Raw genomic sequence first — 27,451 nt, 5'->3', positions numbered from 1 at the left:
AGAAAGCACAAACAACCTAGTAATGATTGTGTGGACATTATGGGGGAGAAGGGATGATGACTCCCAAAGGTACAGTGAATAAAGAAGGCTCTTGTGGCAATTTTCTTTAAGGACATTAAGAAGTTCCTAGAGGGGCTCCTGGGTGGCTCAGTCAGTTAAGCGTCCGACTTCGGCTCAGGTCATGATCCCGCGGTTTGTGATTTTGAGCCCCACATCCGGCTCTGTGCTGACAGCTCAGAGCCCGGAGCCTGCTTTAAATTCTGTGTCTCCCTCTCTCGGCCCCTCTCCCGCTCACACTCTCTCTCTCTCAAAAATAAACAAACATTAAAAAAAAAAAAAAAAAAAGTTCCTAGAGCAGAGCCAGAGCCAGGACCATCTTTGAAGACACAAATAGTAATATTTTGTGTCCTCTGTTGGGAAAATCTGCTGCAGACCACTTAGTGGGAGAATCGCAGGCTCTGAATTCCAACCCCAACCAATACAAGCTTCAAGTCAGAATACATGTAGGCAATCGTTACCAGCAAGTATACTTCAAAATAGCTTCTGTCCCACAATTAAGACTGTCCGTTCTTCCCCAGTAAGACGTTAATAAAAAGCAAATCAATGGGATCTACTGAGATAAAGAACGCTAAGGCCATCCTTAAGCAATCACCCGAGTTCAGCACCTACTCACTCACAAGGTACAGTGAAAGCTGTAAAAGCTTTAAAATAAAGCTTTCAAACTTGATATTTGAAATTTCATATTCTACACTGGCAGGCTGAATCAGATATTTCTATACCCAACCATTATCTCTCACTAAATTTTCCTCCATGATCACATAACACATAAGCATTCAAATGAAAATGAATCTTCTCTCCCAGATATATCCCCTCCCTACATCTCATGTTTTCAATCCCTCTTCGTCCCTTTTTCTCATCACCTCTATTCCTTAGTCCAGAAGACTGCACCCATTTCTGCTGAGAATACACCGAGGAGTGGAGCTGCGGGGTCACAGGGGTGTGCATTGATGTTTGGCTCTACTTGATAATCTAACAGTTTTCAAAACTGATCAATTCTCATACCCACTAGCAATGACGAGAGTGCCAACTGCCCTACATGCTCTTACTCATTTTAAGTAACTTTTCCATTTCTGCCCATTATGATCAATACTTTTTGCATCTTATTTTAAAAACCCGCTTACTACTGGTTCTGAAAACTTTCTTGTTTCCATTTTCTGTTTTTGTCTTTCTCATTTAGGTCTAAAGTCCATCTGGTATCAATTTATTGCTACATCTGAGGCAGGAGCTATATTATCCATACAAACTGCCAATCGACCCAGCATTTTTGGAAAGATGATCATTTTCCCACTACACTATGATGTAATCTTTGTCATAAATCAGGTCATCGAATGTATAAAAAGTGGGGGGTTATTTTGGGCTTCTCCATTTCAGTAGACTGTTCATCCTTTCATTAATACCACACTTGGTGAATGGCAGCTTTGTAAGTGTTGGTATTTAATAGTATTAAGTTTTCTTGCTTTGTCGTTCTTTAATGATTGTCTTTAAGTATCTTGACTCTTCTGACTTTCCACATAAAGTTTAGAATAAGCCTATTAATATCAACAGCAACACATACTGGCAGGGATTTTTTTTAAAAACTGGAATTATATTTAATTATTTTGGAGAAAAACTGACATTTTATAATATTCAGCCTTCCAACTCTTAAACTTGGTATATCTACTCATTGAGGGCTTTAATTTTACTCCACAATATTTCATAGTTTTCAATGTGTATATTGCATATTTTATTTATCCCAAAATCAAGTACTTGATTTTTTTGATACTTAGTAGGACTTCTTAAAAATTTCATGTTCTGGTTTTTAGTCATTGGTAAACAAATACACTCATTTCTGAATACTTCTTATCCAGCAACCCTAGACTACATAGTACTTAACTTGTTACTTTATTAATTCTAAATTTGTGGGTTATTTTGGACTTTCTATATACTTAATACTGTCTTGTACAGGAAAGTTTTATTTCTTCCTTTCCAACCCTTGTAACTTTCACTTCTTTTTCTTCCCTTATTATTCAAGAATGGTGGATAGCAGATATCCTTGTCTCATCTTCACCCTTAAGGGTAAAGCTATCAATAATTCACCAGTAGGAATGATGCTTGGTGTTCTGTGTACATGCTCCTAATTGCTACTATGCCCTTCCATTAATCGTTTTGTAAGTGTCCCTTTTTTTTTCTAAATTACAAATTTGTGTTGTGATTTATCAAGTACTTTTTCTTAGCTATGAAAATAACCTCTGAGAGTTTTCTTTTCTCACATCCATGTGAACTGCATTGATTTTGGAATATTAAAACTACCCATGTCATCTTGGAATATACTCCAACTGGTTTTAATGTATTAATTTTTCTTTTTCTATATATCACTGGATGGTATTTGCTATTATTTTAATTAAGATTTTTATATCTTGATAATGAGAGGAATCAACATAAATTTCCCTTCTTGTAATATATTCATGAGTTGACTAACAAAGTTATGTGCCCTCATAGTATGTTGTAAGTTTTCTAAAAATTGATTTAATTTCAAAGGAATGTACCCGATTCATCTAAGATGGTGAGTAATTGTTCTTTTATTCTTCTGATGTTTTTGTGTCCATAGATCTGTAGTCATGTCCTCCTTTCCATTTCTGATAGTGATGATTGCTATTTTCTCTTTTTTTCCCTTTTATTGCCAGATGCTTATAGATTTTACTACTCTTATCAAAGAACAAACTTTGAGCTTTTTGATTTTTTTCTGTTATGAACTTGTCTCTCAGCTTCAAATCCAGTCTTCTTTGCTCAGATTTCTGATTCTAAAACTTGATGGTGTAAATATTTATCCTTCGGCAGCCTGCAAAATGTTAAACTGGATTAACAGGGCAATGAACTTGCTAGATGATGATAGCAGGACACATGTCCTTCATGTTCTGGTATGCGGTGTTATTGTTTGACTAGAGTCCAGTGGCCCCCCAGAGGGGCTCTAAGCTGTGTTCTCTAGCTATGCTCTGCCCCCAGCAGCCCACGACCTCCAGCAACAAAGACCAGTTCCAGTGTGCCCACATCCTTGGGCAAAGACAGGTCTCCTCTACAGAACAGCTCCAGCACACCCACACCCTCTGGCAACAGTGGACCACATCTACAGACCAGCGCTGGCCAGGCCTTCTATCAAGTTTCTTACCATGGCAGGTAGCTTGTTCCTGTGTTTGTCTGAATCTCTGCTGGGGGCGGGGGGGGGTCCTGTCCTAGTTCCTTTATTGTCTATTCTTTTCTTTTTAAAAAAAAAATTTTTTAATGTTTTTATTTATTTTTGAGACAGAGAGACAGAGCATGAGTGGGGAAGGGGCAGAGAGAAAGGGAGACACAGAATCTGAAGCAGGCTCCAGGCTCTGAGCTGTCAGCACAGAGCCCGACGCGGGGCTCGAACTCACAGACTGTAAGATCGTGACCTGAGCTGAAGTCGGACGCTTAACCAACTGAGCCACCCAGGCGCCCCGTGTCTATTCTTTTCTAACCACGAGGTAATCGTCTTTCATATCTGCTAGTTCTGGATACCTGTTGTCCTCTTTTACCCCTTCTGGTAATCACCCTGTACTATCTTAGTTAATAATCCTTAGATTAAATTATCCTCATTAAAAAAAACAGGAGTAGGATCTGCCTCAGGAGTGAATTCTGAATGTGTATTGATTTTCTATATGTGTGTTTCCTAATTCACTGATTTTGCTCTCACCTTTATTATTTTCTTCCTTCCACTTTCTGTTTTATTTCTGTTGTATTTATTTGAATAAAGGGCCTGTTGCATTATCTTTATCACAAATGTTCCTATGTTTACATTCTATTTCGTTATATATGCTCAACAGGAAAACTGTGCTTCCTAAAGTTATAAGTCCCATTGATGGTCATATTCATCCTATGGCTTCTAACCACTCTTAAAAGATAAGAGTATTTCTGTCTAAGGCTCATAGCACAAAATTACCTTACAGTTCCCAACTAACAAGCACAAAGTGTCAGGACATTACATAATAAATGCTGACACCAAGAAAGCAAGCACACCCTCTATATTTTCCACAAAGCTCAGAAATACTTCATCAATAAAGATAGGAGAGAATGTATTCCTACTTGTGATGGAGTACAATACAATTCCTAGGATGGGAGAAGATGGTTAAATGTGTGTTCTATCCATGCTTCTCACCTATCAATTTCCTTAAAGTTCTATGCTATAAAAACATCCACAAGACAGAAAAAAAAAAATTCAGCTAAGGAAAAGTTATGACAGTATTTCTAAAACTGTAAAAAACCAGTAACTTAAATAGGTAACATACCTGTACTCATTAGTATAGTCAAAATCTTGTTTATTATGAGTTGGCTTTAGGAAATTACACTCTATAATTCCCACCACTCCAACACCCATGTTGTTTGCCTGAAAAAGAAAATAAAATCAGTGTTTTAAGCATAAGACATGCTACTCAACATGATTACCCTTCCACAAGGATTTACAATTTGTACGAAACATTTTTCTACATTTTATGTCATGATTCTTAGAAAATTTCAATTGAAAAGTAGTGTCTCGTAGATAATTTTACTTTTCTAGAAGTTAATTCCCAAATATATTAGAGCCTTCCTCCAAAACACTTTCACTGTTGTCAAATATCCATTTAAACAAGTATTACCCCCGATTTTATCCAAGAGAAACAGACCCCCTCTACTGGGATGTATTTCTTACATAGCAGAAACCACAACTAACTCCTTTCTATATCCACAAAGACTAGCAAAGACTCTAGCAATAATATGCCAAAAGTTTACTAGATAAAAATTAAAATCATTTATCCAAAGTTACACATCTAGTTGTTAATGGTGATGGAATAAAAACCTAGGTCAGTTGAAGTCAAGTTATTTTAAAAATGCTACTAGCTAAAATATTGAACTCAAAGTATATGAGTCACATATTCTGATTACCTATGTGTGATCAGCAAGTGTATTTTACTCACAATTGTAGCAGAGTCTACAAAAGGAAAAAGTGGAAGAATATATAACTTACGTAGCGAAAATGTTCATAAACAGAGCAACTATAGAAGAAACCATGCAAAACTAACCATAATCCCACTCTACCAAAACCATCAGTGGTTTGTCTCATTCGATCAGTAAACCACAATAGCCTTCAATGTGTGGGTCCTGTTTGCCTCCTTTCGAGCCTCATCTTCTTGCCTCTCTCCCATTATTCTCGTGACTTAACATCTGCCCCCAGGCAGAGCAAACTACTCCCTTACTGAGGTCATGTTCTCAGAAGCCTCTTTCCCTTCCTGGGCAGATATTTTTCTCTGCCTGGGAAACCCTTGCCAGACTTTCAACACAATAACATCAACTAAGACTCCATCACCATGCTCTCCAAAAAGCTTCTTCTGATGCTTCCGACTTGTACTACAGTCCCCTCACCAGAAAGAGCTCTGAGAGCATGCTCTGTACCTTATCATCTTTTTATTCTGATCATCTAGCATGGCAAATCCTATCAAATATCTGACACCTATTTAAAAACTGTTTATTGAGGGGCGCCTGGGTGGCGCAGTCGGTTAAGCGTCCGACTTCAGCCAGGTCACGATCTCGCGGTCCGTGAGTTCGAGCCCCGCGTCGGGCTCTGGGCTGATGGCTCAGAGCCTGGAGCCTGTTTCCGATTCTGTGTCTCCCTCTCTCTCTGCCCCTCCCCCGTTCATGCTCTGTCTCTCTCTGTCCCAAAAATAAATAAACGTTGAAAAAAAAAAAATTTAAAAAAAAAAAAAAATAAAAAAAATAAAAACTGTTTATTGAGTTCAAAGAATGCAAATACTATAAGGCAAATCCATCACCTGGTAGAGAAAAATAAAAGTTGACTGTAAAAGCCTATTTTTTACCAGGTCAAGCTTAACCAGAAATTATAAACAATGCAAACATAATTGGGTTGGAAAAATGGGCTGTGTACCTTACTTTGGTCATTTCATCAATGATAAAAGAAAAAAATAATTAACATTCTGTCACAGATACACGGTTTCTTTTGAAAACCAAAGCACCTGAGAAATAAGGCTTATTACCAAAAATGAATTTCCAATTACCAGTGAAATTTAGTGACTTTAATTATAGAATACTTCCGTTGAAAATTACTAGTTGGATTATAAATGAAAATTAGTTTTTTAAATGTGATTGATACTGCATATCATGGTTGCCATATTTCTGTATTTATTTATTTTTTAATGTTTTATTTCTTTGAGAATGAGACAGCATGAGCTGGGGAAGGGGCGGGGGGGGGGGGGGTGGAGAGAGAGAGAATTCCAAGCAGGCTCCAACACAGAGCCCAACAAGGGGCTCAATCCCATGAACCATGAGATCATGACCTGAACCAAAACCAAGAGTTGGATGCTTAACTGACTGAGCCTCCCAGGTGCCCCTCTACATTTATTTTTTGACTGAAATTAGTGGTTACCAAGAAGAGCCCAACAAAGTTTATTTACTTTTGCAAAAATGCTATATTCGGGACTTGTGTCGATGTAAAACATGTAACAGAGTTACAACCCTTACTACATAATATTGAAGATAAACCCACACTATTATACTGTGTAGAGCTCACATCATTCTACAAAGAATTTAGAATGAAATAAGATGAACAGAAAATGAAAACCATAGAAGAACTGGAAAACAAAATATGCCTAGACATAAAACCTTTAACAAACTTGATTTTCAGCACTTATCACTCAATTCTTAACACATACACCCCCAAAAAACCTTTCTGTGAAAACATGTTTAAGGATGAACAAACAAGCATAGTGTGGGTAATGTTCATCAACCTAACTTGAATTCTACAACCACGGAAGTGGTTTAGGAGGAAGGCCTAATATATTTAGGAATTAACTCCAGAGAAGTACTCACCTATATGATCCTGTTTTTCTGGTATTTGAGTCAGGACTAAATAAAACCAATTTCATCCCAGAAATAATCACGGATCCATATCCAGATGCAGTCAAAAGATCTGCATCCGGGCCTAAGATCCATACTCATTTTAGGTCTGGGCAAGTTACCTAACTTATTGGCCCCAATTTCCTCAACTGTAAAACAGAGATAAAATATTCTGTCCCCCTCATACGATTATTTGGACCAAATGGGAAATACAAAAGTATTTTAAGTTCAAGTGCCATACCAACATCATTAAACACACTGACACTTAAAAGTTATTACACAAAGCATGTTATTTCACATTTGACCCAGTAACATGGTATTTTAACTTTACAAAAGATATTTTCAGATCTACAGCTTACCCTTAACTGACATCCAACTTTTTCATAAGCTTTGATGAGTCTATTTCTGTGATACATCATGATCCCATAATGGTCTTTATTTCTGCAGTTGAATCCAAATGTAATTCTCACTGTTTTAGTCTTAAATGTTAAGGAAAATTCTGAACATGCCACCTTACTTCCTTCAAATCATCCTTTCTAAGTCATTTTTTAATGAATCCCAAAGTGCATAAAAAAGGGCACAGTTGGAGAGGACTCCATACCAGAATAAAAGGAGAAAGGGGGAAGAGGAATACACTTTATTAATGTGTCTTTATATGGCGTCATAAAAAGGAAGATAAAGGATACTAAAAACTTGGGTCGATAAACATCACGTTCAATGTAGGCAAGACTCTTTGAAACCAGCTGTGTCTTCACCTTCTGTCCACGTAATATTATCTGCATTCTTGGCTTTAGATACAATATACTGCAGTAAGCCTGAAAAGACACAAATAATATCTGTCTTTTCCAAATAATTACCCACAAATGTGTTCAACTTTACTGATATATGTACTTAGGAAGAAAGCTATGACCTCGCTTTGATAAAGGACCCATGAACTCTTCAACAATACAGACTATAAAGCTGTTATTGGTTAACATTTGATTGCTCTTCTTTAAAAATGAAACTCAATATACTAAAGCCAGAGAAATGGTTTGCAGAAAACAATCTATTGACCTATACAAATGCCATATTAAATTGCAAATAAACTTTTCAAAAAGTTACAAAACGGTGCATGTGGTATGATCTCATTTTAATTTTTTTTTTAATTTTTTTTTTCCAACGTTTATTTATTTTTGGGACAGAGAGAGACAGAGCATGAACGGGGGAGGGGCAGAGAGAGAGGGGGAGACAGAATCTGAAGCAGGCTCCAGGCTCTGAGCCATCAGCCCAGAGCCTGACGCAGGGCTCGAACTCCCGGACCGCGAGATCGTGACCTGGCTGAAGTCGGACGCTTAACCGACTGCGCCACCCAGGCGCCCCCATTTTAATTTTTTTTAATGCACAAATGTACAAAAAAAGGGACTATATTTTCTGACTCTTCTGTCAAATATATATATTGCTATACATTTTAATTTTTGTTAATGTTTATTTTTGAGAAAGAAAGAAAGCGAACAAGCGCAGGGCAGAGAAAGGGAGACACAGAATCCAAAGAAGGCTGAGCTGTCAGCACCGAGCCCGACATGGGACTCAAACCCACCAACCGTGAGACCACGACCTGAGCCAAAGTCAGTTGCTTAACTGACTGAGCTACCAAGGCACCCCTATTGCTATTATATTTTATTTACTATTTTTTAAATTTTCTTTCTTAATGTTTATTTATTTTTGAGAGAGAGACAGAGAGCGAGTGAGCGCACAAGCAAGAGAGAGGCAGAGAAAGGGAGACACAGAACCCTAAGCAGGCTCCAGGCTCTGAGGTGTCAGCACAGAGCCCGACACAGGGCTCAAACCCACGAAGTGTGAGATCATGACCTGAGTGGAAGTCGGACACTCAACCAACTGAGACACCCAGGTGCCCTGATTGCTATTATATTTTAAAAGTAGCAATAAATTTTATTTAGGCAAAAATGACAAAAAATCTAATACAGACAAAAGGGTCTATTATATACTTCAAAAGGAAAATATCATAAATAATATACCAACACTTATGCTGAGTAAATAAGCTTAGTTTTTTTCAATTTTTTTCAAAATTGAGTTGTAACAATCAGCAGGAATCTAAATGTGTTTTCAATTTTTTTTTTTAAGTTAGTTTGTCTATCTATTTAATCTCTATACCCAATGTGGGGCTTGAACTCACGACCCTTGAGATCAAGAGTTGCATGCTCTTCCAACTGAACCAGCCAGGCACCCATTTTCAATTCTTTTTTTTTTTTTTTCAACTTTTTTTTTTTTTTTTTTTTGGGACAGAGAGAGACAGAGCATGAACGGAGGAGGGGCAGAGAGAGAGGGAGACACAGAATCTGAAACAGGCTCCAGGCTCCGAGCCATCAGCCCAGAGCCCGACGCGGGGCTCGAACTCACGGACCGCGAGATCGTGACCTGGCTGAAGTCGGGACGCTTAACCGACTGCGCCACCCAGGCGCCCCTCTTTTTTTTTTTTTTTTTAAGAGAGAGAGAACTCGCAAGTGGGAGAGGGAAGAAAGGGAGAGGGAGAAGGAAAGGGAGAGGGAGAAGGAAAGGGAGAGGGAGAGGAAGAAAGAGAATCCCAAGCAGGCTCTGCGCCAACACAGGGCTTAGATCCCATGACCTTGAGATCATGACCTGAGCCACACCATCTACTCTGACTGCCTCTGGACCTGTTTCATAAGTGAGCAAGATTTTCATACTTCAATAATGTTTTGGGGTATATCAAGGAATACTTAAATATCTTACATTGTAACTGTTAAGATCTCCAAAAGTTACATGGTAAACCTGTAAATGTCAAATGTATCCTCAGCTTGGGGTTATGGAATAATCTCAGCACAAAAGGTAAAGGGAAAAGTCAGTATTATATGTCTTATCACAGTGAATAAAAAAAAATTCTTTTTATATCCTACTGTTATTTGATTATTAATTTCTTCAATCTTAAAAACATATTCATTTCTAGGTCTAATGTCAAAGGTATTTATCACAAAACTGTATTAATACATAGGATCTGTAGTCTATAAATACAGGATACATTATATATATATATTATATATATTATACGTATATGTATATATAATATACATATGCATATATATGTATATATACATATATATGTATATATATGTGTGTATATAATATACATATACATATATGTATAACATATATGTATATATACATATATATACATATATATTGTATATATACATATATGTATAATACATATATGTATATATAATATATATAATATATATTATATATATATTATATATATATTATATATATTAAAAAACAATTGGTATTTTTGATTGAATCAATCACTATGGCTATCATAGGACATACTGATTCTAGGATTCCTAATTCAAATAATGTAACCACACAGTGAAAGAACTACAAGTGCTATTAGACCTGATGACTTTGCAGTTAAAAAACCATTTTCTGAGCCAAATACAACCACCAATGCGCTCATGAAAAGTTAAATAAATTGGTTCTGAGATACTTTTCACTGACAGCATTTATAACATAAGCAGAAAATGTAATTTCCATCATTTGCTGATTTTCCCATGTCCAGAAAGAGTTGAATACATACCCTCAGGGAATAGTCACTCTCAGGGGCAATTTGGTCCATCCTTTCTTGTTTCTTGTACCCCTTCTTCCCTGTTGTCTCATCCAAATCTTCAGGAATTCTGATGTCATATTTATCCTTATCAAAATCAAACTCTGTTGCGCTTTTGTAGCTATAAAAAAATTTTTTTGAAGGAGGTAAATTTTACCTTCACGGCAAGATAAGCAAATACACTGCTAACAAAACAAAACACCTACCCACGGTAGATGTCCTGGTTGGGGGGTGGGGGGGAGGGAGACAAAAGCAAGGGAAAAATGAAAGAACGGGAATCCAGAAAGAGGCAGAAAAACTGTATTCACTCTCACACTGCTAGTGGGAATGTCAAATGGTAGAGCCACTCCAAAAACATTCTGGCAGTTTCTTAAAAAACTAAACAGGCAACTACCGTATGAGCCAGCAATTACACTCCTGAGCATTTACCTTGGAAAAAGGAAGATTACATTCCAGGAAAACCTGTGCATAAATGTTTACAGCTGTATTTGTAATAACCCAAAATGGTAAAAATCCAGATGTGCTCTAACTAGTGAATGGTTAAACACAGTGGTCCACGTATACAGTACAACACTACTCAGCAAGGAAAAGGGAGCAAATTACTGACACACACAAGAACCCAGATGCATCTCCAGAGAAATATGATGAATGAAAAAAGCCAATCCCAAAAGGTTTCACACTGTAGGATTCTATTCATATGACATTCTCAAAATGACAAAGTTACAGAAATGGAAGACGTGTTAGAGGTTGTCAGGGAGGAAGGAGGGAGTGGGTGTGGATACAAAAGGCCACCATGAGAAATCACTGTGGTGATGAAAATGTCCCATATCTTGACTCTACCAATGTCATTATCAACACTACTGCACTACAGTTTTGCAAGATGCCGCCACTGGGGGAAACTGGATGAAGGGTACACGAGGTCCATTATTTATGCACAGGAATGTACAAGTATCTCAAAATAAAAAGTGTAAATAAAAAAAAAAGAGGGGAGTAAGGATGGGAGGGGCATGAAAGAAAAAGCAAGAAAAAGGGGAATAAGGGAGATCAGAAAAGATTTAAAGTGAAAGTATTTTAGGCTTACCACTCAATTTGTGCTTTATTCATATCATTCTATGTGTCTAGGTATCAACATTAACACATTCATCCAAAGTTTTAAAAAAATCTTATTTGCAAGTGATTTTATCCTCACAAGGATACAAAACCTTAACAATCCAGAGTCCTCATCCACATTACTTTTGTCACCAGATGTTAAGTCACGCTTAACTTTAAGTCACGGACAAAGACTTCTCTACCTAACTTACGCAGGTCAGGGCTCGTCAGGTGAGATATTATCTTCCCATTTCTTTTGTTTGTTTCTTTTTGAGGAGAGGGACAGAATAACAGAAAGTGAGAATTGGCCTCTCTGGATACTGAATATGCAGGGCTAGGAAATTTAGTTTTAATAATATGAAATTACCTCGAGTTGAAGCCAAAGTGGCCTCAATAAAACACCCATGGAAAAGACAAATCATGACCTATGCCAAAAAATGAGTACCTTCCCAAGTATTTCTATTCTGTACGACCACGGATCAATAGAACACAACTATTTTTGCACAAACAGTTCACCTCCCACACACGTAATCACTGGTTCAGGTCGATATTTACCTTCTAAGGTTCCAAATGATGATCCTTGTCCCCTTCTTACCCATAATAGCATCAAGTTCTGCCAGTAATTTCTGTTCCGTAGAAAACAGAGAATGTTCCAGAATTGCTGCAAGGCTTGCTTTGGATTCTGCTAAATTTATCATCTGTCGTATATCCTAAGTTAAAGACTTAGAACAACAACGTATTTTTCACAATTGAAGTATGCAAACTCAAATTTCGGTAACAACAAAAAACTATTTCCTAAATTAATATCTAAGTTTTGAAACTACAGTCTGATTTCAGATGAACACCAAGAAAGATGAAGTAGAAGCAAGTTTATTATGATTCCTAATTTCATAGTTCCTAATATATGAATGTGTTTTATAAAGACACAGAGGACATTTTCCTAAAGATATCTTGCTTCTCACGGTCATTAGGGGAAATTCCAAGGCAGACCACACATCTTATTAGACACGATACAACTGAAATACAAAGGAGAGCTACAGGAAGCTGCACACAGAACACAGCCACCTTGCGTTAGGGGTTTCTAAGGCACAATTCCAACAGAAGAGAGAAAGGGACAAAGGGCTGCCTCAGATGTTAAGAGGCAATGGACTGGAACAAGAGCTACAATGCACACTGTGATTGAAAAATGAGAATCGAGAGGAGGGCAAAAGGAGGGAATGGTTCACAATATTTCTTCAGAGTTTCTCCACAGTTTCCATTTCAAAATCAAAAGGATATGGTGTTTGTTGAATGCCACAATTGGGACAACAACATGTTCTGCTTTTATGACTTCCAAGTAGGTCTGAGACAAGAAGCCCACACTCATGCTTTCTCCGTTTTTGGTAAATACAATTGCATCTTTACCCAAACGCATAGAACCTGACTTGAAGCCATTCCCATACAAGCCAACTGGGACGTGACCATTCATGGTGACTTTGTCACTGAAGCCAAAGCTAAAAAGAAAACAAAAAGGATTTTTAAAATAAGTACGTATAATCTTCATTTTCTTAATTCAAAACCTGTAACATCAAGTAAAAAACCTGGGTGTAAATGTTAGATTCAGCCTTTCTAGTTGCATTTTGAGGTGTTTCCCCATCTTTGAAAAGAAGAAAACTAAACCCACGCTGCAGGGCATAAGGGTGACACATGCTGAACCAGGAGGAGCTCCTTGCCTGGCACACCCTGTCCCAACGGCTGAGTTCTCAGGTGGGCTCCTGGGACCCTTGAGATTTCACCCCACGGTATTTTAGATATGTCTAAATGTGAACGATTTTCTGAATCTGAGGCAAGCCCACTGCGGTATGATTACTAACGGCGCCAAGTGGAGTTTCTGGCAACGCAACATGTATTTGAGAGACAGCGGAAAGGGCTTGGCTGCCACGTTTCTCTACTCTGTATACCTGGACTACGTACCTCAGTTTCCCTTTCAGGCACATATGGCTGCATACTGACATCCTATTCTACGACCCTAGAGCCCAAAGCTTTGTGACTATTTTATCTTGCTTCCTTACACTCTGAATCCCTTTAAAATTACTCCCCACCAAAAGTGGCATTTTATTGGCAATACTGGCTAAAACTAATTAACGCTAGACTGTAAATAACTGCCATCAGTGTTACCACTCTAAAGGAATGGTGGAATTTTAGGTAAGTCAGACGTGGTGGGGGAGGGGGAGGATGGTAGGGCTTGTCTAATAATCAGCAGAAGATGATGGGAAGACTTGAGAACACACAGGGCACTGTGGGTACCACATGTGTTTAAATAACAAAAACTACAGGCGATTAAGTATGACACCGGAAACCCCTGGGTAAAAGCAAGGTTTTCAAGAAATGTGACACTCTGACATACCTTAGCATTTTGTGTAATTTATCTGAAGTCATACCATTCCCATTATCAGTGAATGTCAAGCATATATGGTCATTTATCACCGTTTTGTCAATCCATATCTGTTTAGCGTTCACATCGGGATCGTAAGCATTGTCTGAGAAACAAAAGTTTTGAGAAACTCTAACTTTGCATTTTGAAAGAACAATCAGTTCAGTAAAAGCCTTTAACAGGCAATCTGTTTTTCAAAATTTTTAAAAACCGCAATGCTTAGGGAACTCCTAAGACTTGAAAACACGACCCTAAACCGTACCTTGCTGTACGTGATTCATTCACCGATCAATACAGAGTTAACTCTCTCCAAAGCCCTCCATTGGTTACACAGAGAACAAAGATTGGTACCAACTGTACTGAAAAAGTACAAACGAGAAGAATCACTGCGCCAAATCAATGATCAAGACAGGAAGGTCTCTTCTGTCCGAAGAACCAGCCCGGCTATCGAGTGAGAAACTGAGAGCTGAGTAGCACTACACGTTGAGGCGGAGGGAATGCCACGAGTTACTGAATAAATTAGAAAGCAGTGATGTTTTCTGGTAAACTGGACACACAGATGAAGGTTTACCTTCTACACCGTTGTTCAAATTGTGGCCCTCTCAATCTAACCAAAGTTTCTGGTGGCTTTTATATTTCTATGATCTCTGTACAGATCCTCACTTAACACTCTTGTTTAGCAAACACTCTTGTTTGTCTCAGAATAGGGAAGGAGGAAGGAAAATGAATGAATGAAAGAAGGAAAGAAAGAAAGAAAGAAAGAAAGAAAGAAAGAAAGAAAGAAAGAAAGAAAAGGAAAGAAAGAAAGAAAAGGAAAGAAAGGTGAAAAAAAATGTCAACAGAAGCAGTAATAACATCAGCTTTCAAACGAAGTTCCACCAGAATATCCCTGACTAAAATTACTTTCTGAGGTATTTTGAAATCTTTAGGACTAAACACAAATAATGGTTCTCAAACTATCCTTCCATAAGGGAGCCTACAATTAAAATAAAATAATCTTTTTAATCAGCCACTTCAGGAAAGACACTCTCCTGCATGAATCTTCCAGAGGAAAAAATCATGACCCATCATGCAAATGTGATCCCAGTCGTACCTCTTTTCTCCTGCTCATTAAAACACTATTAAAATACAATTCTATACCCAATCATTCTATTGGAGGAAACAATAACTTATTATCACAAATCAAATGTAACATTAATCCCCCTACTTGCTAACATCAGAAAAATCCATCGTTACACATATTTCCAACGATTAAAAACCACAATTCCCATTTTTGCAATAGATCAATGTCTTTTATAATCATAATTATACTACTTTCAACATGTTTTATGAATTTGGCAAAATATTTTAATACTAATACAGGGAAAGTTGAGGAACAATTAATTTGACATTGATCTGAATAGCTGTTATACTAGATAACCTTTACCAATGGTTATCATTCAAGATCCATCTGTTTTATTAAACAGCACATTTGCATATTATTTTGCAATGAAAAGTTTTTTAAAACTTCACTTACAAGCAACAGATTATACATGAAATGTCAATTTTACATACCTATTAATTCAGCAACTGCACTGAATGGCCAAGTGTGACTAGTAGAATTTGTATGTAAAAACTTCGGGCAAAGCTGAAACAAACCAATGATTCATGTAAATTAATTCAAGTCTTACTTTTGAGACAGAAACCAATATAATTTTCTGTCCCTGTATTAAACAATTCTGGGACCAAGTAAAACTTATAGCTGCTTGCTTCAGGATATACGTGGAAGATGTAACCGAGAAATAAGATTCTTGGAAGGCTGTGTGAAACTACTAAATAGTTCCCTCATCAAGACTTGCCTCAAAACTCTTGCCTCCTCGGGTCCACCATTCCAAAGCTATGATATCATAAACTGCCCAATCAGAAAGTTACCCCCCTTAAAAGACTTACCTCAAAATTACTGTGAAAACACAACTAAGATCTTGCCAATGGGGTGTTTTCTCCTGAGTGCGTTAGGCTTAATAAACTTAACTTCACAGGGGCACCTGGGTGGCTCAGTCGGTTAAGTGTCTGACTTCGGCTCAGGTCATGATCCCATGGTTCGTGGGTTCGAGCCCTGCATCCAGCTCTGTGCTGAACGCTTGCTCAGAGCCTGGAGGCTGCTTTGGATTCTGTGTTTCCTTCTCTCTCTGCCCCTACCTCACTTGTGCTCTGTCTCACTCTGTCTCTCAAAAATAAATAAATGTAATAAAAAAAATTTTTTAAATAAACTTCACATATTAATCAACAGGCTTTTCTAGTGGTCTTTTGGAAAATCAATACTTGATACCTTATTATTTACTCCAAGTTCATTACAGTTAAAACTGCAGGAGTGGAGTAATATACATTTATCAACCATTTTTACAGAATGTCAAAAGAAGTTCAAGTGAAACAAACGTTACTGATTTCCAAGGATTTTAGGTCTGATTTTATTCACAGTAATACAGTATAGAAGACTACACCAATCAACCTCATGCTACAGAGGATTCTCCAAAATTCCTTAGAAATACAGATATCAAATGTATAAAAATGTACAAGCAGCTTTGAAAGGCCGAGGCTGGAAAATTTCAATATGCAGAGAATTTCCACACAATGGGTATTTTATGTTCCTTTTAAACAGATCAGCTCACATTTAAAGGAAAAAAAGAGAGTGGACACTTTATTTAAGATGAAGAGCTCTGGAAATGGGATGAGATTATACATCAAACCAGCTGTGTTTGCAGTGTTCAGCTGCTGCCACAAGGTGTCAGAAAGAGGTCGACTTTTCCTCTATCTGCACTAGACTTTAAACAATCCCCAAGCATTCATTCACCATCAGCCTGAAGTACACATGTGAGAAATGAAATTCTGTAGAAGAGCAGTCTTCAGACGGGAACAGGGCACACATTCATGTAATGTGGAATGCAAGTAACTCAGACTTTCTACAGCATACATTACAACGAGTTTTTAATAAAAATCAATTTCCAGATCTTCACCCTGCACAAGAGACCTTTTCTCAAATTAATCTACCTGAGGACCGTGCCAGGACCAGCCATCAGGAGGCTCTTCACATCCCAGCCCCTCCCCCTGAGCAATTACCAGGCTACCAGTTACAGAAGAATGGTACAGTCCCCACCTGTTCTAATTTTATAAAGGGGCAGGGCTTTAGAGTGTGAAACCACTACCAAAGGAGAGGATTAATTAACCACCAAAATCCCTTAGAGCATTTATCTTTGCTCTATTTTATACATTCTGTTAGACGTGAAGTCTGGAGTTAGAAATGGTACATTTTGAATTTTAGATGTATTGAACAGAATGTGATAGTGGTAATGTCAATTTTCATGTAATGTCTTCAGCCTACACATCAGTTCCAAACTGACACAGCACACATCGTTCTCGAGCAAGAATCCCAGGAGAGCAAAGCAAAGGCGGCATTATTTCAGTAAGAAATAATGAATAGCAAACAGTGGCTTTCTGGATCTCTAAACATAAGCAATTATTTTCAGCTATTCTTTAAAAAAATTTTTTTAATGTTTATTTATTTATTTTGAGAGAGAGGGAGAGAGACAGCAAATATGCAGGTGGGGGAAGGGAAGGAGAGATAGGGAGAGAGAGAATCCCAAGCAGGCTCTGCACTGTCAGCACACAGCCCAACGCGAAGCTCAAACTATGAGATGGTGACCTGAGCCAAAATGAAGAGTCAGATGCGTAACCAACTGAGCCAGCCAGGCGCCCCTCACCTATTCTTAATTCTCAACTCTATGTTGAGAACATGTCATTAGCTAGGAGGGGGGGAAAAACACCCTGGGGCAGCCAAAGCAGTAATAGATAGACGCACGCACACACACGCACACGCACACGCGCGCTGACACGTAGAACAGAGTATGCTTAACTAGGTGTGTGATCTTGGGCAAGAAGCTTAACCTCTGTGCCTCAAATTCTGTCATCTATAATAATGAGGATGACAATCATATCAGCTTACCAGGCTGTTAAGAATATTAAGTAACTTTGTAAAACGCTCAGGAGACCAACAGAAACATAGTAAGCACTGTGTGAGTTCTTTAAAAAAAAGTTAAGTGTTCCTTAACGACACAACTGAGCTCATATAAAAATAAAAATGAGGAAAATCCTTAATGGCCTCAAGTAAGGAAGGAATTAAAAATAAGATGTGAGGGGCGCCTGGGTGGCGCAGTCGGTTAAGCGTCCGACTTCAGCCAGGTCACGATCTCGCGGTCCGTGAGTTCGAGCCCCGCGTCGGGCTCTGGGCTGATGGCTCAGAGCCTGGAGCCTGCTTCCGATTCTGTGTCTCCCCCTCTCTCTGCCCCTCCCCCGTTCATGCTCTGTCTCTCTCTGTCCCAAAAATAAATAAACGTTGGAAAAAAAAAAAAATTAAAAAAAAAAAAATAAGATGTGATAATGAGGATGCAATGAATGACTGGAATACAAAGGTTTTGGTTTTAATTGTGACTCAGAGATAGATTTGGAAGTAAATGCCCCTCTCCCCACTCCTCTTCCCCTCCATTAGCAGAGGAGGGGTGGGAATCTGCTTAATGGGAAGCTTGTCTGTTTGGATCTGGATGCTTAAAAAAAAAAGTGTAACACGAAGTTCTGTAAAAAGAGGCATGCCTTCGCTTGGGTTAAGTGTTTCAATTTATATAACCTGCAGAACCACTATGGAGACACAGCCTCAATCTGACAGCACACGATTCCCTACGTCGTTATTTAGGGGAATATTTTGAGTACACAATCTAAAATAACATTTAAGGGAACAATCCACCAGGAGAAAATGTTAGCAGGCAAGATACGCTAGTACTAGACATCACCCCCACCCCCAAACAGTAGGAAACACGCACAAAAAACCAAGATGCTCTCAAGACCACACAGATTTTTTAAAGAATCAATATAACTTTTAGAATTAGGGCGCCTGGGTGGCTCAGTCCTTAAGTGTCAGTCTTTGGCACAAGTCATAATCTCGCGTTTTGGGAGTTCAAGCCCCTCATCGGGCTCTGTGCTGACAGCTCGGAGCCTAGAGCCTGCTTCGGATTCTGTCTCCCTGTCTCTCTGCCCTCCCCCCACTCGCACCCTGTCTCTCTCTCTCTCTCTCTCAAAAATAAATAAACGTTAAAAAAAATTAGCATCGGGGCGCCTGGGTGGCGCAGTCGGTTAAGCGTCCGACTTCAGCCAGGTCACGATCTCGCAGTCCGTGAGTTCGAGCCCCGCGTCAGGCTCTGGGCTGATGGCTCGGAGCCTGGAGCCTGTTTCCGATTCTGTGTCTCCCTCTCTCTCTGCCCCTCGCCCGTTCATGCTCTGTCTCTCTCTGTCCCAAAAAAAATAAATAAAAAACGTTGAAAAAAAAAATTAAAAAAAAATTAGCATCAACAAATAGTCACAAATTTAAAAAATCAGTTAAATATATAAAACTTTTTGGAAGCCTGAACACATAGAGTGTTCACTTAGGCTCCCAACTGAAATTGCTCTGTAATGAAGGGAGGAAAAAAGGGAATAAACCCAGAAGAACAAAAACAATCAGAGAAATGATGGATAATAGTACATAGAATAGTCCGTGGTTTGGATAATGACAACTGATTTAATAGCCTGTAAAGAGCGAAGTCTGAAACCTATAGGAGAGGGGAAATAAAACAAGAAGCAGACCAGGAAGGAACCTTGGCAGAACTCCAGAAAGCCTCAGGAATTAGACTTTTGTGGCTCTGAAGTCAAAGGTACCAGAGGCTGTATGAAAACAAGACAGGTTTGGGGCGCCTGGGTGGCTCAGTCAGTTAACCGTCTGACTTTGGCTCAAGTCATGATCTCACGGTTCATGGGTTGGAGCCCAATTGTGGGCTGGCTCTGTGCTGACAGTGCGGAGCCTGCTTGGGATTCTCTCTCTCTGCTCCTCCCCTGCTTGTGCACAAACTCTCTCTCTCTCTCTCAAAATAAACAAACATAGGGGCGCCTGGGTAGCGCAGTCGGTTAAGCGTCCGACTTCAGCCAGGTCACGATCTCGCGGTCTGTGAGTTCGAGCCCCGCGTCAGGCTCTGGGCTGATGGCTCAGAGCCTGGAGCCTGTTTCCGATTCTGTGTCTCCCTCTCTCTCTGCCCCTCCCCCGTTCATGCTCTGTCTCTCTCTGTCCCAAAAATAAATAAAAACGTTGAAAAAAAAATTAAAAAAAAAATAAACAAACATAGAAGAAAAAGAAAGAGATGGAGAATAAGAAACAGTAAAGACTCCCCCCACTCCCCACCCCCGTTCGTTCTTTCATCCTGCAACTACTCTAAGCAACCCAGCAGAAAGCGGGCAGTCTGTTTTCTGGAGCAAGTGATGATGGCAGCTCAGAGACAACGAACATAGGTGGGTTAAAGGCAAGTCAGCAGACAGCCCAGAAAAAAAATCCTCACACATATGGCCAAATGGTCTTCCACAAGCGTGTAAAGACCACTCAATGGGGAAGGGACAGTCTTTTCAATAAACAGTGCTGGGAAAGCTAGATATCTACACACAAAAGAATCAAGTTGCACGTTACCTCACATCATACGGGGGGGCGGGGGGGAATTAAAATGGATCAAAGATCTAACATAAAGAGTTAAAACTATAAAATTCTTAGAAGAAAGCACAGGGGAAGAGTTTCAGGACACTGGATTTGGATCTTGGATAGGACACCAAAAGCACAGGAAACAAAAAAATCAATTGTACTGTATCAGAATTTAAAACTTCTGCACATTAAAGGATACAACCAACAAAATGAAAAATCTATGGAATGGGAAAAAATCTGCAAGTATGTGGTACAAGGTTAACATCCAGAACACATAAAGAACTCCTACACAAATCAACACCAAAAGGACTAAAATCCTAAATAGTTGACAAAGGACCTGGATATTTCTCCATGGATGGTACACAAATGGCCACTAAATACAAGAAAAGATGCTCAACATCACTAATCATTAGGGAAATACAAATCAAAAGCACCATGAGATACCACCTCACGCTCATTAGGACGGTATTATAAAAAATTTTTTTTAATGTTTATTTATTTTTGAGAGAGACAGAGAGAGACAGAGAGAGAGAGAGAGAGAGACAGAGCATGAGCAGGGAAAGGACAGAGAGAGAGGGAGACAGAGAGAGAATGAGAAGCAAGCTCCAGGCTCTGAGCGGTCAGCACAGATGCACTAGATGCAAAATTCCTCTCTAGAAAATAGAATAATTTCTAAAAGCTCCATTTGGTTCTTTTCCAAGTTGTGCATGGGGCTCGACCTCATGCACCGTGAGATCATGACCTGAGCCGAAGTTGGACACTCAACTGACTGAGCCACCCAGGTGCCCCAGGATCGTATTATAAAAGTAAACATAGAATTGTCATGATCCAGCAATTCCACCGCTGGGTATATACTGAAAATAAATGAAAGCAGGATCTTGAAGAGATTATTTGTACACCCGTGTTTATAGCAGCATTATTCACAACAGCCAAAAGGTGGAAGCAACATAAATATCCATCAACGAATGGATAAACAAAATGTGGTATATTCATACAAGGGAATATTTTTCAGCCTCAAAAAGATACCTTGACACATGCTACAGCTAACCACCTTGAGGACATTATGCTAAGTGAAATAAACCAGTCACAAAAAGGCAAATAATTCATGACTATACTTATATGAGATACCTACAGGAGTCAAATTCACAGATAGTAGAATGGTGGTTGCTAGGGGCTATGGGAAGGGAAATGGAGAATTATTTTTTAATGGGTACAGAGTTTAAGTTCTGCAAGATAAAAAGAGTTCTGGAGACTGTACAACAAAGTGAATGTATCTGAAGATTTTTTTTTAAATGTTTATTTTTGAGAGAGAGAGAGAGAGAGCGAGCGCATACGCACCTGCACATGCATGTAGTGGGGAGGGGCAGAGAGAAAGGGAGACTGAGGATCCAAAGCGGGCTCTGCGCTGACAGCAGAAAGCCCGATGCGGGGCTGGAACTGACGAGCCCTGAGATCATGATCTGAGCTGAAGTCGGAAGCTGAACCGACTGAGCCACCCAGGTGCCCCACGATGTGAATGTATGTAACACTACTACTAACTTGTACACTTAAAAATGATTAGGATGGTAAATTTTATGTGAAGTGTATTTTGCCACAATAATAAACAAAGAGATAAATACCAAGTCAGCACACTGAACAATGTGACACGCCTCCTTTCCCTAGCTGAGCTTTCAGATGAGCTACCAACCACAATTATATATGCCATGGCAAGAGACTAGATGCAAAATTCCTCTCTAGAAAACAGAATAATGTCTAAAAGCTCCATTTGGTTCTTTTACACGTTGTGCCAAGCCCTTCTGGATAGCATCTTATTTTTGTTGTTCCCACTTTTTAAAAACTCTTAATAATGTTTATTTTATATTTTGTTAAGCTTTTATTTAAATTCCAGTTAACATACAGCGTTAATATAAGTTTCAGATGCGCAATATAGTTGATTCAACACTTCCATAGAACGCCTAGTGCTCATCACACATGTTTAAGTTATTTTTTTTTTTCAACGTTTTTTATTTATTTTTGGGACAGAGAGAGACAGAGCATGAACGGGGGAGGGGCAGAGAGAGAGGGAGACACAGAATCGGAAACAGGTTCCAGGCTCTGAGCCATCAGCCCAGAGCCCGACGCGGGGCTCGAACTCACGGACCGCGAGATCGTGACCTGGCTGAAGTCGGACGCTTAACTGACTGCGCCACCCAGGCGCCCCTAAGTTATTTTTAACAAACGTATTTTCTAACACTTCCACTCTTTACGGTCTTACAAATACTGACATAGGGTGCCCCCAACAAAATATAACCGATTCCTTCCTGCCTGATCACCCAACACTGAAACCCACCAAAGGGGCTCTACTCATGTATGAACATCTTCCAGTCAGCTTTTAGTGTCTCACTTGGAAATGTAAGCAGGTTAACCACCTCCGGACATTTGAGAATGTGTAAAATTAGAAATCAAAAACACGCAGAAAAAGGAACAAAGTAGCGGCAATGCAGTGAGCAAAACAAAACAAAAACTTCACAAAAATACTATGATCAACATGCCCAGCAACAGCAAATGCTTTGTCCAGGGAGACTTTAAAAAGACATTCAGAGAGTAAGATAGTGTTTATAATAAACACATGGTAAGAGAAAGGTAAAAGAACAAATGGAGAAAATCTCACAGAAAAGAAAGAAAAAACAGTGAAAAGGAAAACAAGAGACAACAGAGAACAGAAAACAAGAGGGATAAAATTTGTCAAATAAATGAGAACACTTTCCTGATTATGAAGGACTTGAGTTTCTAGCCTGAGTGCCCAATACAATGCACAGAACTCTATCACAATAAAGCATGCCTTTAAAATTCTAAGAGAATCATTTGTAACTTAGAATTACAAACCCAGCTAAATGATATGTAAAGAGAAAGCAATGTATTTCCAAGAAATGACAGAAAATTTCTTCTCGTGTACTCTGCTTTCAAGAAGGTATACCTGTTTTTGGAAGGATGGATGGGCTCCGCCACTACCAGGAACAAAAATAGCAAGTATTTACGGAGTGCTTACTATATGCACAGGCCTTTTATATGTATTTACTCCTTTACTGTTTAAAACCACCCTTTGAAGTGGATAAATTATGCCCATCCTTCAGACTGGAAACTCAGGCGTAGAGAGCAAGTAACTTCCCAAGGTTACACATCCAGGTGTCAGGATTGAACCCAGGCAAGTGGGCTCCAGGGCCCATGCTCTCAGTCACTGACCTGTTGTCCCTGCCAAGGGAGTAAACCCTGAAAGAGGAATATGTGGAATGGGAACCCAACAAAAAGGGGAAGGAAATTTCCAGAAAAATGATAAAGGGAAGTCCCCAAAACACAAGTGAGCCAACAAAACTGACAAAATATTGGGTGTGCTTGAACACATCTGGAAAAGATTTTCTAGGTCTGTGAAAGTTTGGATGAAAGAGTGATCAGTACAGACCAAATCTAAGCAAACAAAATACAATTATTAACTTCAGAAAAACAAAAAGCTGTACAGCAAAGGAAATGCAATCATAGTTCTGTTTGGCTCACTTGTGAATTGTGGTAAGAGTGATAAATCAGACAGTTATTCAACAAAAAAGAGAGATACATGCATTGGAAGGATGGGAAGAGGTGAAGAGTGTGCACATGTCAGTTAACTCCATAGCAGACTACTGGAAAATAACAAAATGGTACCCGCATTTTTACTTAGAAATATGGAAGCAAAAAGCAACAATTTAAGTGTTTTCGTCACTCTGCAGTCCATTCTAAGATCTCTCACCCTCCAAAATTAAAAAAAAAAAAAATTGTATAATTATGGTTCACCTCTGTGCCTTAGGTTCTACGATTTTGACAAATGCATAAACTCATTAATTCCGAGACTCCCCTAATGAAACATTTGAGAGCTATATGCAAACAATGAGCAGGACTATATTCCAATGAAACTTTATGGAAACTGAAATGTCTACGTCACATAATTTTTCTGTCACAAAATATTCTTTGATTTTTTTCCAACTGTTTAAGGATCATTCTTAGCTTGTGGGTCACACAAAAACAGGTGGCAGGCTGGATTTGGCCCATGAGCTGTAGTTTGCCAATTCCCGTCCTAAAGCAAGAAGATGGGTGGAGATACAGTCCAGAAGCTGCAGATGGGAGACTTCTGTCAATGGGGTTCAAAACAGCCCATATTACCCACAAAAGAAAGATTTAGCACAGGGACAGCTGTTTCACCCAGACAGCCAACTAACAACACTACCGGTCTCTTAACCCTGTTTTGACCTTTGTCTTTGCTCCCTTTATCACCTCAATCTTAAAGAGCCTGAGACATTGCAGGGGCCAGGGAAGGAAAAGAGAATCCAAGTGTAGAAATAGGACCCAACCAGTTCACTCCCTTTCCCCTCTACACGATTCTGGTCCAGAATGTGGCCCAATCTGGGAAGGGGAAGGGCCAGGCATCAAACTGAATAAGAGATTTTAAATTAGATGAGGTCACACTTTACAATACCTGAGGCTAACTGGAGTGTGTTATCTGCCCAGATCCACTCGGGATTGGAAAAGAACCATTAGCAAGTAATATTTAAAGCCAGACGTAAGAAGAATAAAGTTTTCTCCATATTCAAACTACTAAATACTATCTCATTCAATAAGCCAGTTATGTAACCAAAGGACCTTTATTCAGTATGGGTAAAGAATGCTTATAGATCAATAAAAATTTCTCTAAAAGAGAACAGAAAAATGGACAAAGGATACGAACAGGTTATTTTTTGTAATGTTTCCTTCATTTTTGAGAGAGAGAGAGAGAGAGAGAGAGACACCCCAGCGCGCTTGAGTAGGGGGGGGGGGGCGGGGGACAGAGAGAGACCAGAATCGGAAGCAGGCTCCAGGCTCTGAGCTGTCAGCATAGAGCCCAAGGCGGGGCTGTAACTCACAAACCGGGAGATCGACCCGAGCTGAAGTCAGACACTTAACCAACTGAGCCACACAGGCGTCCCACAAATAGGTTTTTTTTTTTTTTTTTTTTTTAAGGAGTAAAATGTTAATAACTTTTAACTTCACAGTCAAGGAAATGTAAAGTAAACCCACGTACATTTCACACTCGTCACACAGGAAAAACTGTTAAAGTCCAACAATACCAGGTGTGGGTAAGAATCTGGATAAATCTAAAAAAGTCACAGGGCAATGCACCATTTTTAAAGCAATGGTATTACCACCCGATTGTTCAATTTAACGAGACTAAGGTAGACACTCTCTGGCAAGAGTCACCAACCTCAAAAGAGGAGGTACACTTTCGCATATCAACACCAACTTTTTAAGGATAATCAGGCAGAGAAGCCACGCCCACATTTTAGGAGGTGAAATGTTAATTCTAGTGTGCGACCGCTCCCTACGACTTAGGACTACTAGATACGAGAAATACTGGAGGATTTCCAAGAACGCCCCGAAACAGACACGACCGAGAGGCTACAGGAAACGGGAGAGCCCAGTGACCTGGGGATTTGGGCCCGAGGGCTTAACTGGAGGGAAGCAGCAGGAATGTGAACGAATCAGGAAGACTCGTTCCGGCTCGCTTCACCCCATCCCACTGCCTAGAGGTCAAGGCCGCCTGGCATTTCGGGCCGCGATCTGCCGCTGCCGCTACCCACCCCCACCCCGCTCCGGGGCGCCCCGCGGGTCCGCAGGCCAGGAAGGGTCAGGGGCCCCGCTGTCCGAAGGGCGGGCGACCCGACCACCGAGGCCTCGCCCTCGGACGACAGCTGCGAGGCAGCCAGGAGGGAGCCGGGAGGAGGGGCCGCGGCCCCGGCCCGCCCCGAAGCCGCGAAGGCAAAACAGAAACCTATCGCGGAGGAAACGGAACGCAGCCCGGCCCGCGCCGCCCGACCCTGCCCGCCGCCGAGCGGCTCCGCCGACGGGAGCGAGATGGCCGCCCCCTCCCCCGGCCCCGCCGCGGCCCCAACCGCCGCGCCGACAAGTCGCCACCGCCCACTGCCTGCCCCCCCTCGCTTGCCCGCCTGCCCGCCCTCCTGGGACACGGCCCGCTCCACCCCTCGCGGCTGCTCACCGCGCTGAGGCGGATCCCGCTGGGTGGCTGCGCCGCCATCTTGAGCGAGCTACAAAGCCAGGACCGGCCTCGGCCGCAACCCGACTGGGAGGCGGCCGGCAAGACTGCACGGCCTGCTGGACCCACCCACTTCCGGGGCGGGGCGCGAGGCCGCCCCGCCCACTTCCGCCTCGGGCGCTGTGGTACGGAGAGCTGTGGGGAAGGTAAATTGAGGCTGGTTTAAACCAAGAACTGGGCTCGCAGCGCCCGGCCCTGCAGGGGTAGGGCGCATGCGTGAGACGGGCGGGCGCGAACGGGTCGCTGCGTTAACGGGACCTGGAGACCTGAGGGTCTGGAATTCGAATCCTATAGCGACGTGTGCCGGGGCCCGGAGAAGTGCGCTCCAGGCGCCTGAGCTAGCTGGACGTGAATTGCGCCAAAAAAGCCATCCCATGCCCACCTGTGTCCGTGTGATTTGAAACCTTGTTAACGAAATGTAGATTTTGTGCATACTGGAGTTGTCCTGGAAATTATCCTCCTTCATCCTTATGAAAAGAGTCCTTTCTCGCATGCACATTTATTCGGTGTCGGCTTGGAGCCGGGCACCGGGCTGAGTGAGGAAGATAGAGAAATGAAGAAGTATAGGGTTGTTTGTTACATATTGCAGGTAAAGAGAGGATGGAAACGGTTTTGTTTGTTTTGTTTTTAATATCCATTTAGGTTTTTTGCTTTTTGTTTTTCCTTTTATGTCTTTGTGCTGATTTGGGGTAAGTTTAAGCACCTGTCAGGTCTCCAACACTTGTTTTTGTTTCGCTTAATTTTTTCGAATTTTTTTCAAAAAATTGT

The 27,451-nt window shown here is 40.3% G+C and overlaps 1 protein-coding gene across 2 annotated transcripts in view; it reads right to left on the bottom strand.

Moving 5' to 3' along the window:
- MORC3 (MORC family CW-type zinc finger 3) overlaps positions 1-26,779 on the bottom strand; it is a 40,296-nt gene extending 13,517 nt beyond the window's left edge. For both annotated transcript variants that reach the window (XM_086675943.1, XM_086675944.1), the window contains exons 1-9: positions 26,627-26,779; positions 15,618-15,690; positions 14,037-14,169; positions 12,930-13,143; positions 12,206-12,354; positions 10,535-10,682; positions 7,632-7,760; positions 7,305-7,424; positions 4,347-4,444 (exon numbers count right to left, since the gene is read on the bottom strand). In XM_086675943.1, coding sequence (XP_086532069.1) covers positions 4,347-4,444; positions 7,305-7,424; positions 7,632-7,760; positions 10,535-10,682; positions 12,206-12,354; positions 12,930-13,143; positions 14,037-14,169; positions 15,618-15,690; positions 26,627-26,665 — 1,103 coding nt within the window. In that variant the 5' untranslated portion in view covers positions 26,666-26,779. The remainder of the gene's footprint in view (positions 1-4,346; positions 4,445-7,304; positions 7,425-7,631; positions 7,761-10,534; positions 10,683-12,205; positions 12,355-12,929; positions 13,144-14,036; positions 14,170-15,617; positions 15,691-26,626) is intronic.
- Between the last annotated feature and the right edge of the window lie 672 nt (positions 26,780-27,451).

This window comes from Puma concolor, chromosome C2, assembly GCF_028749965.1.
Source record: "Puma concolor isolate L17-30 chromosome C2, mPumCon1.1.hap2, whole genome shotgun sequence".
In the NCBI taxonomy this organism is placed as follows: Eukaryota; Metazoa; Chordata; class Mammalia; order Carnivora; family Felidae; genus Puma; species Puma concolor.
Note: the sequence above shows the minus strand (reverse complement) of the source record. Positions and strands in the feature narration are given on the sequence as shown.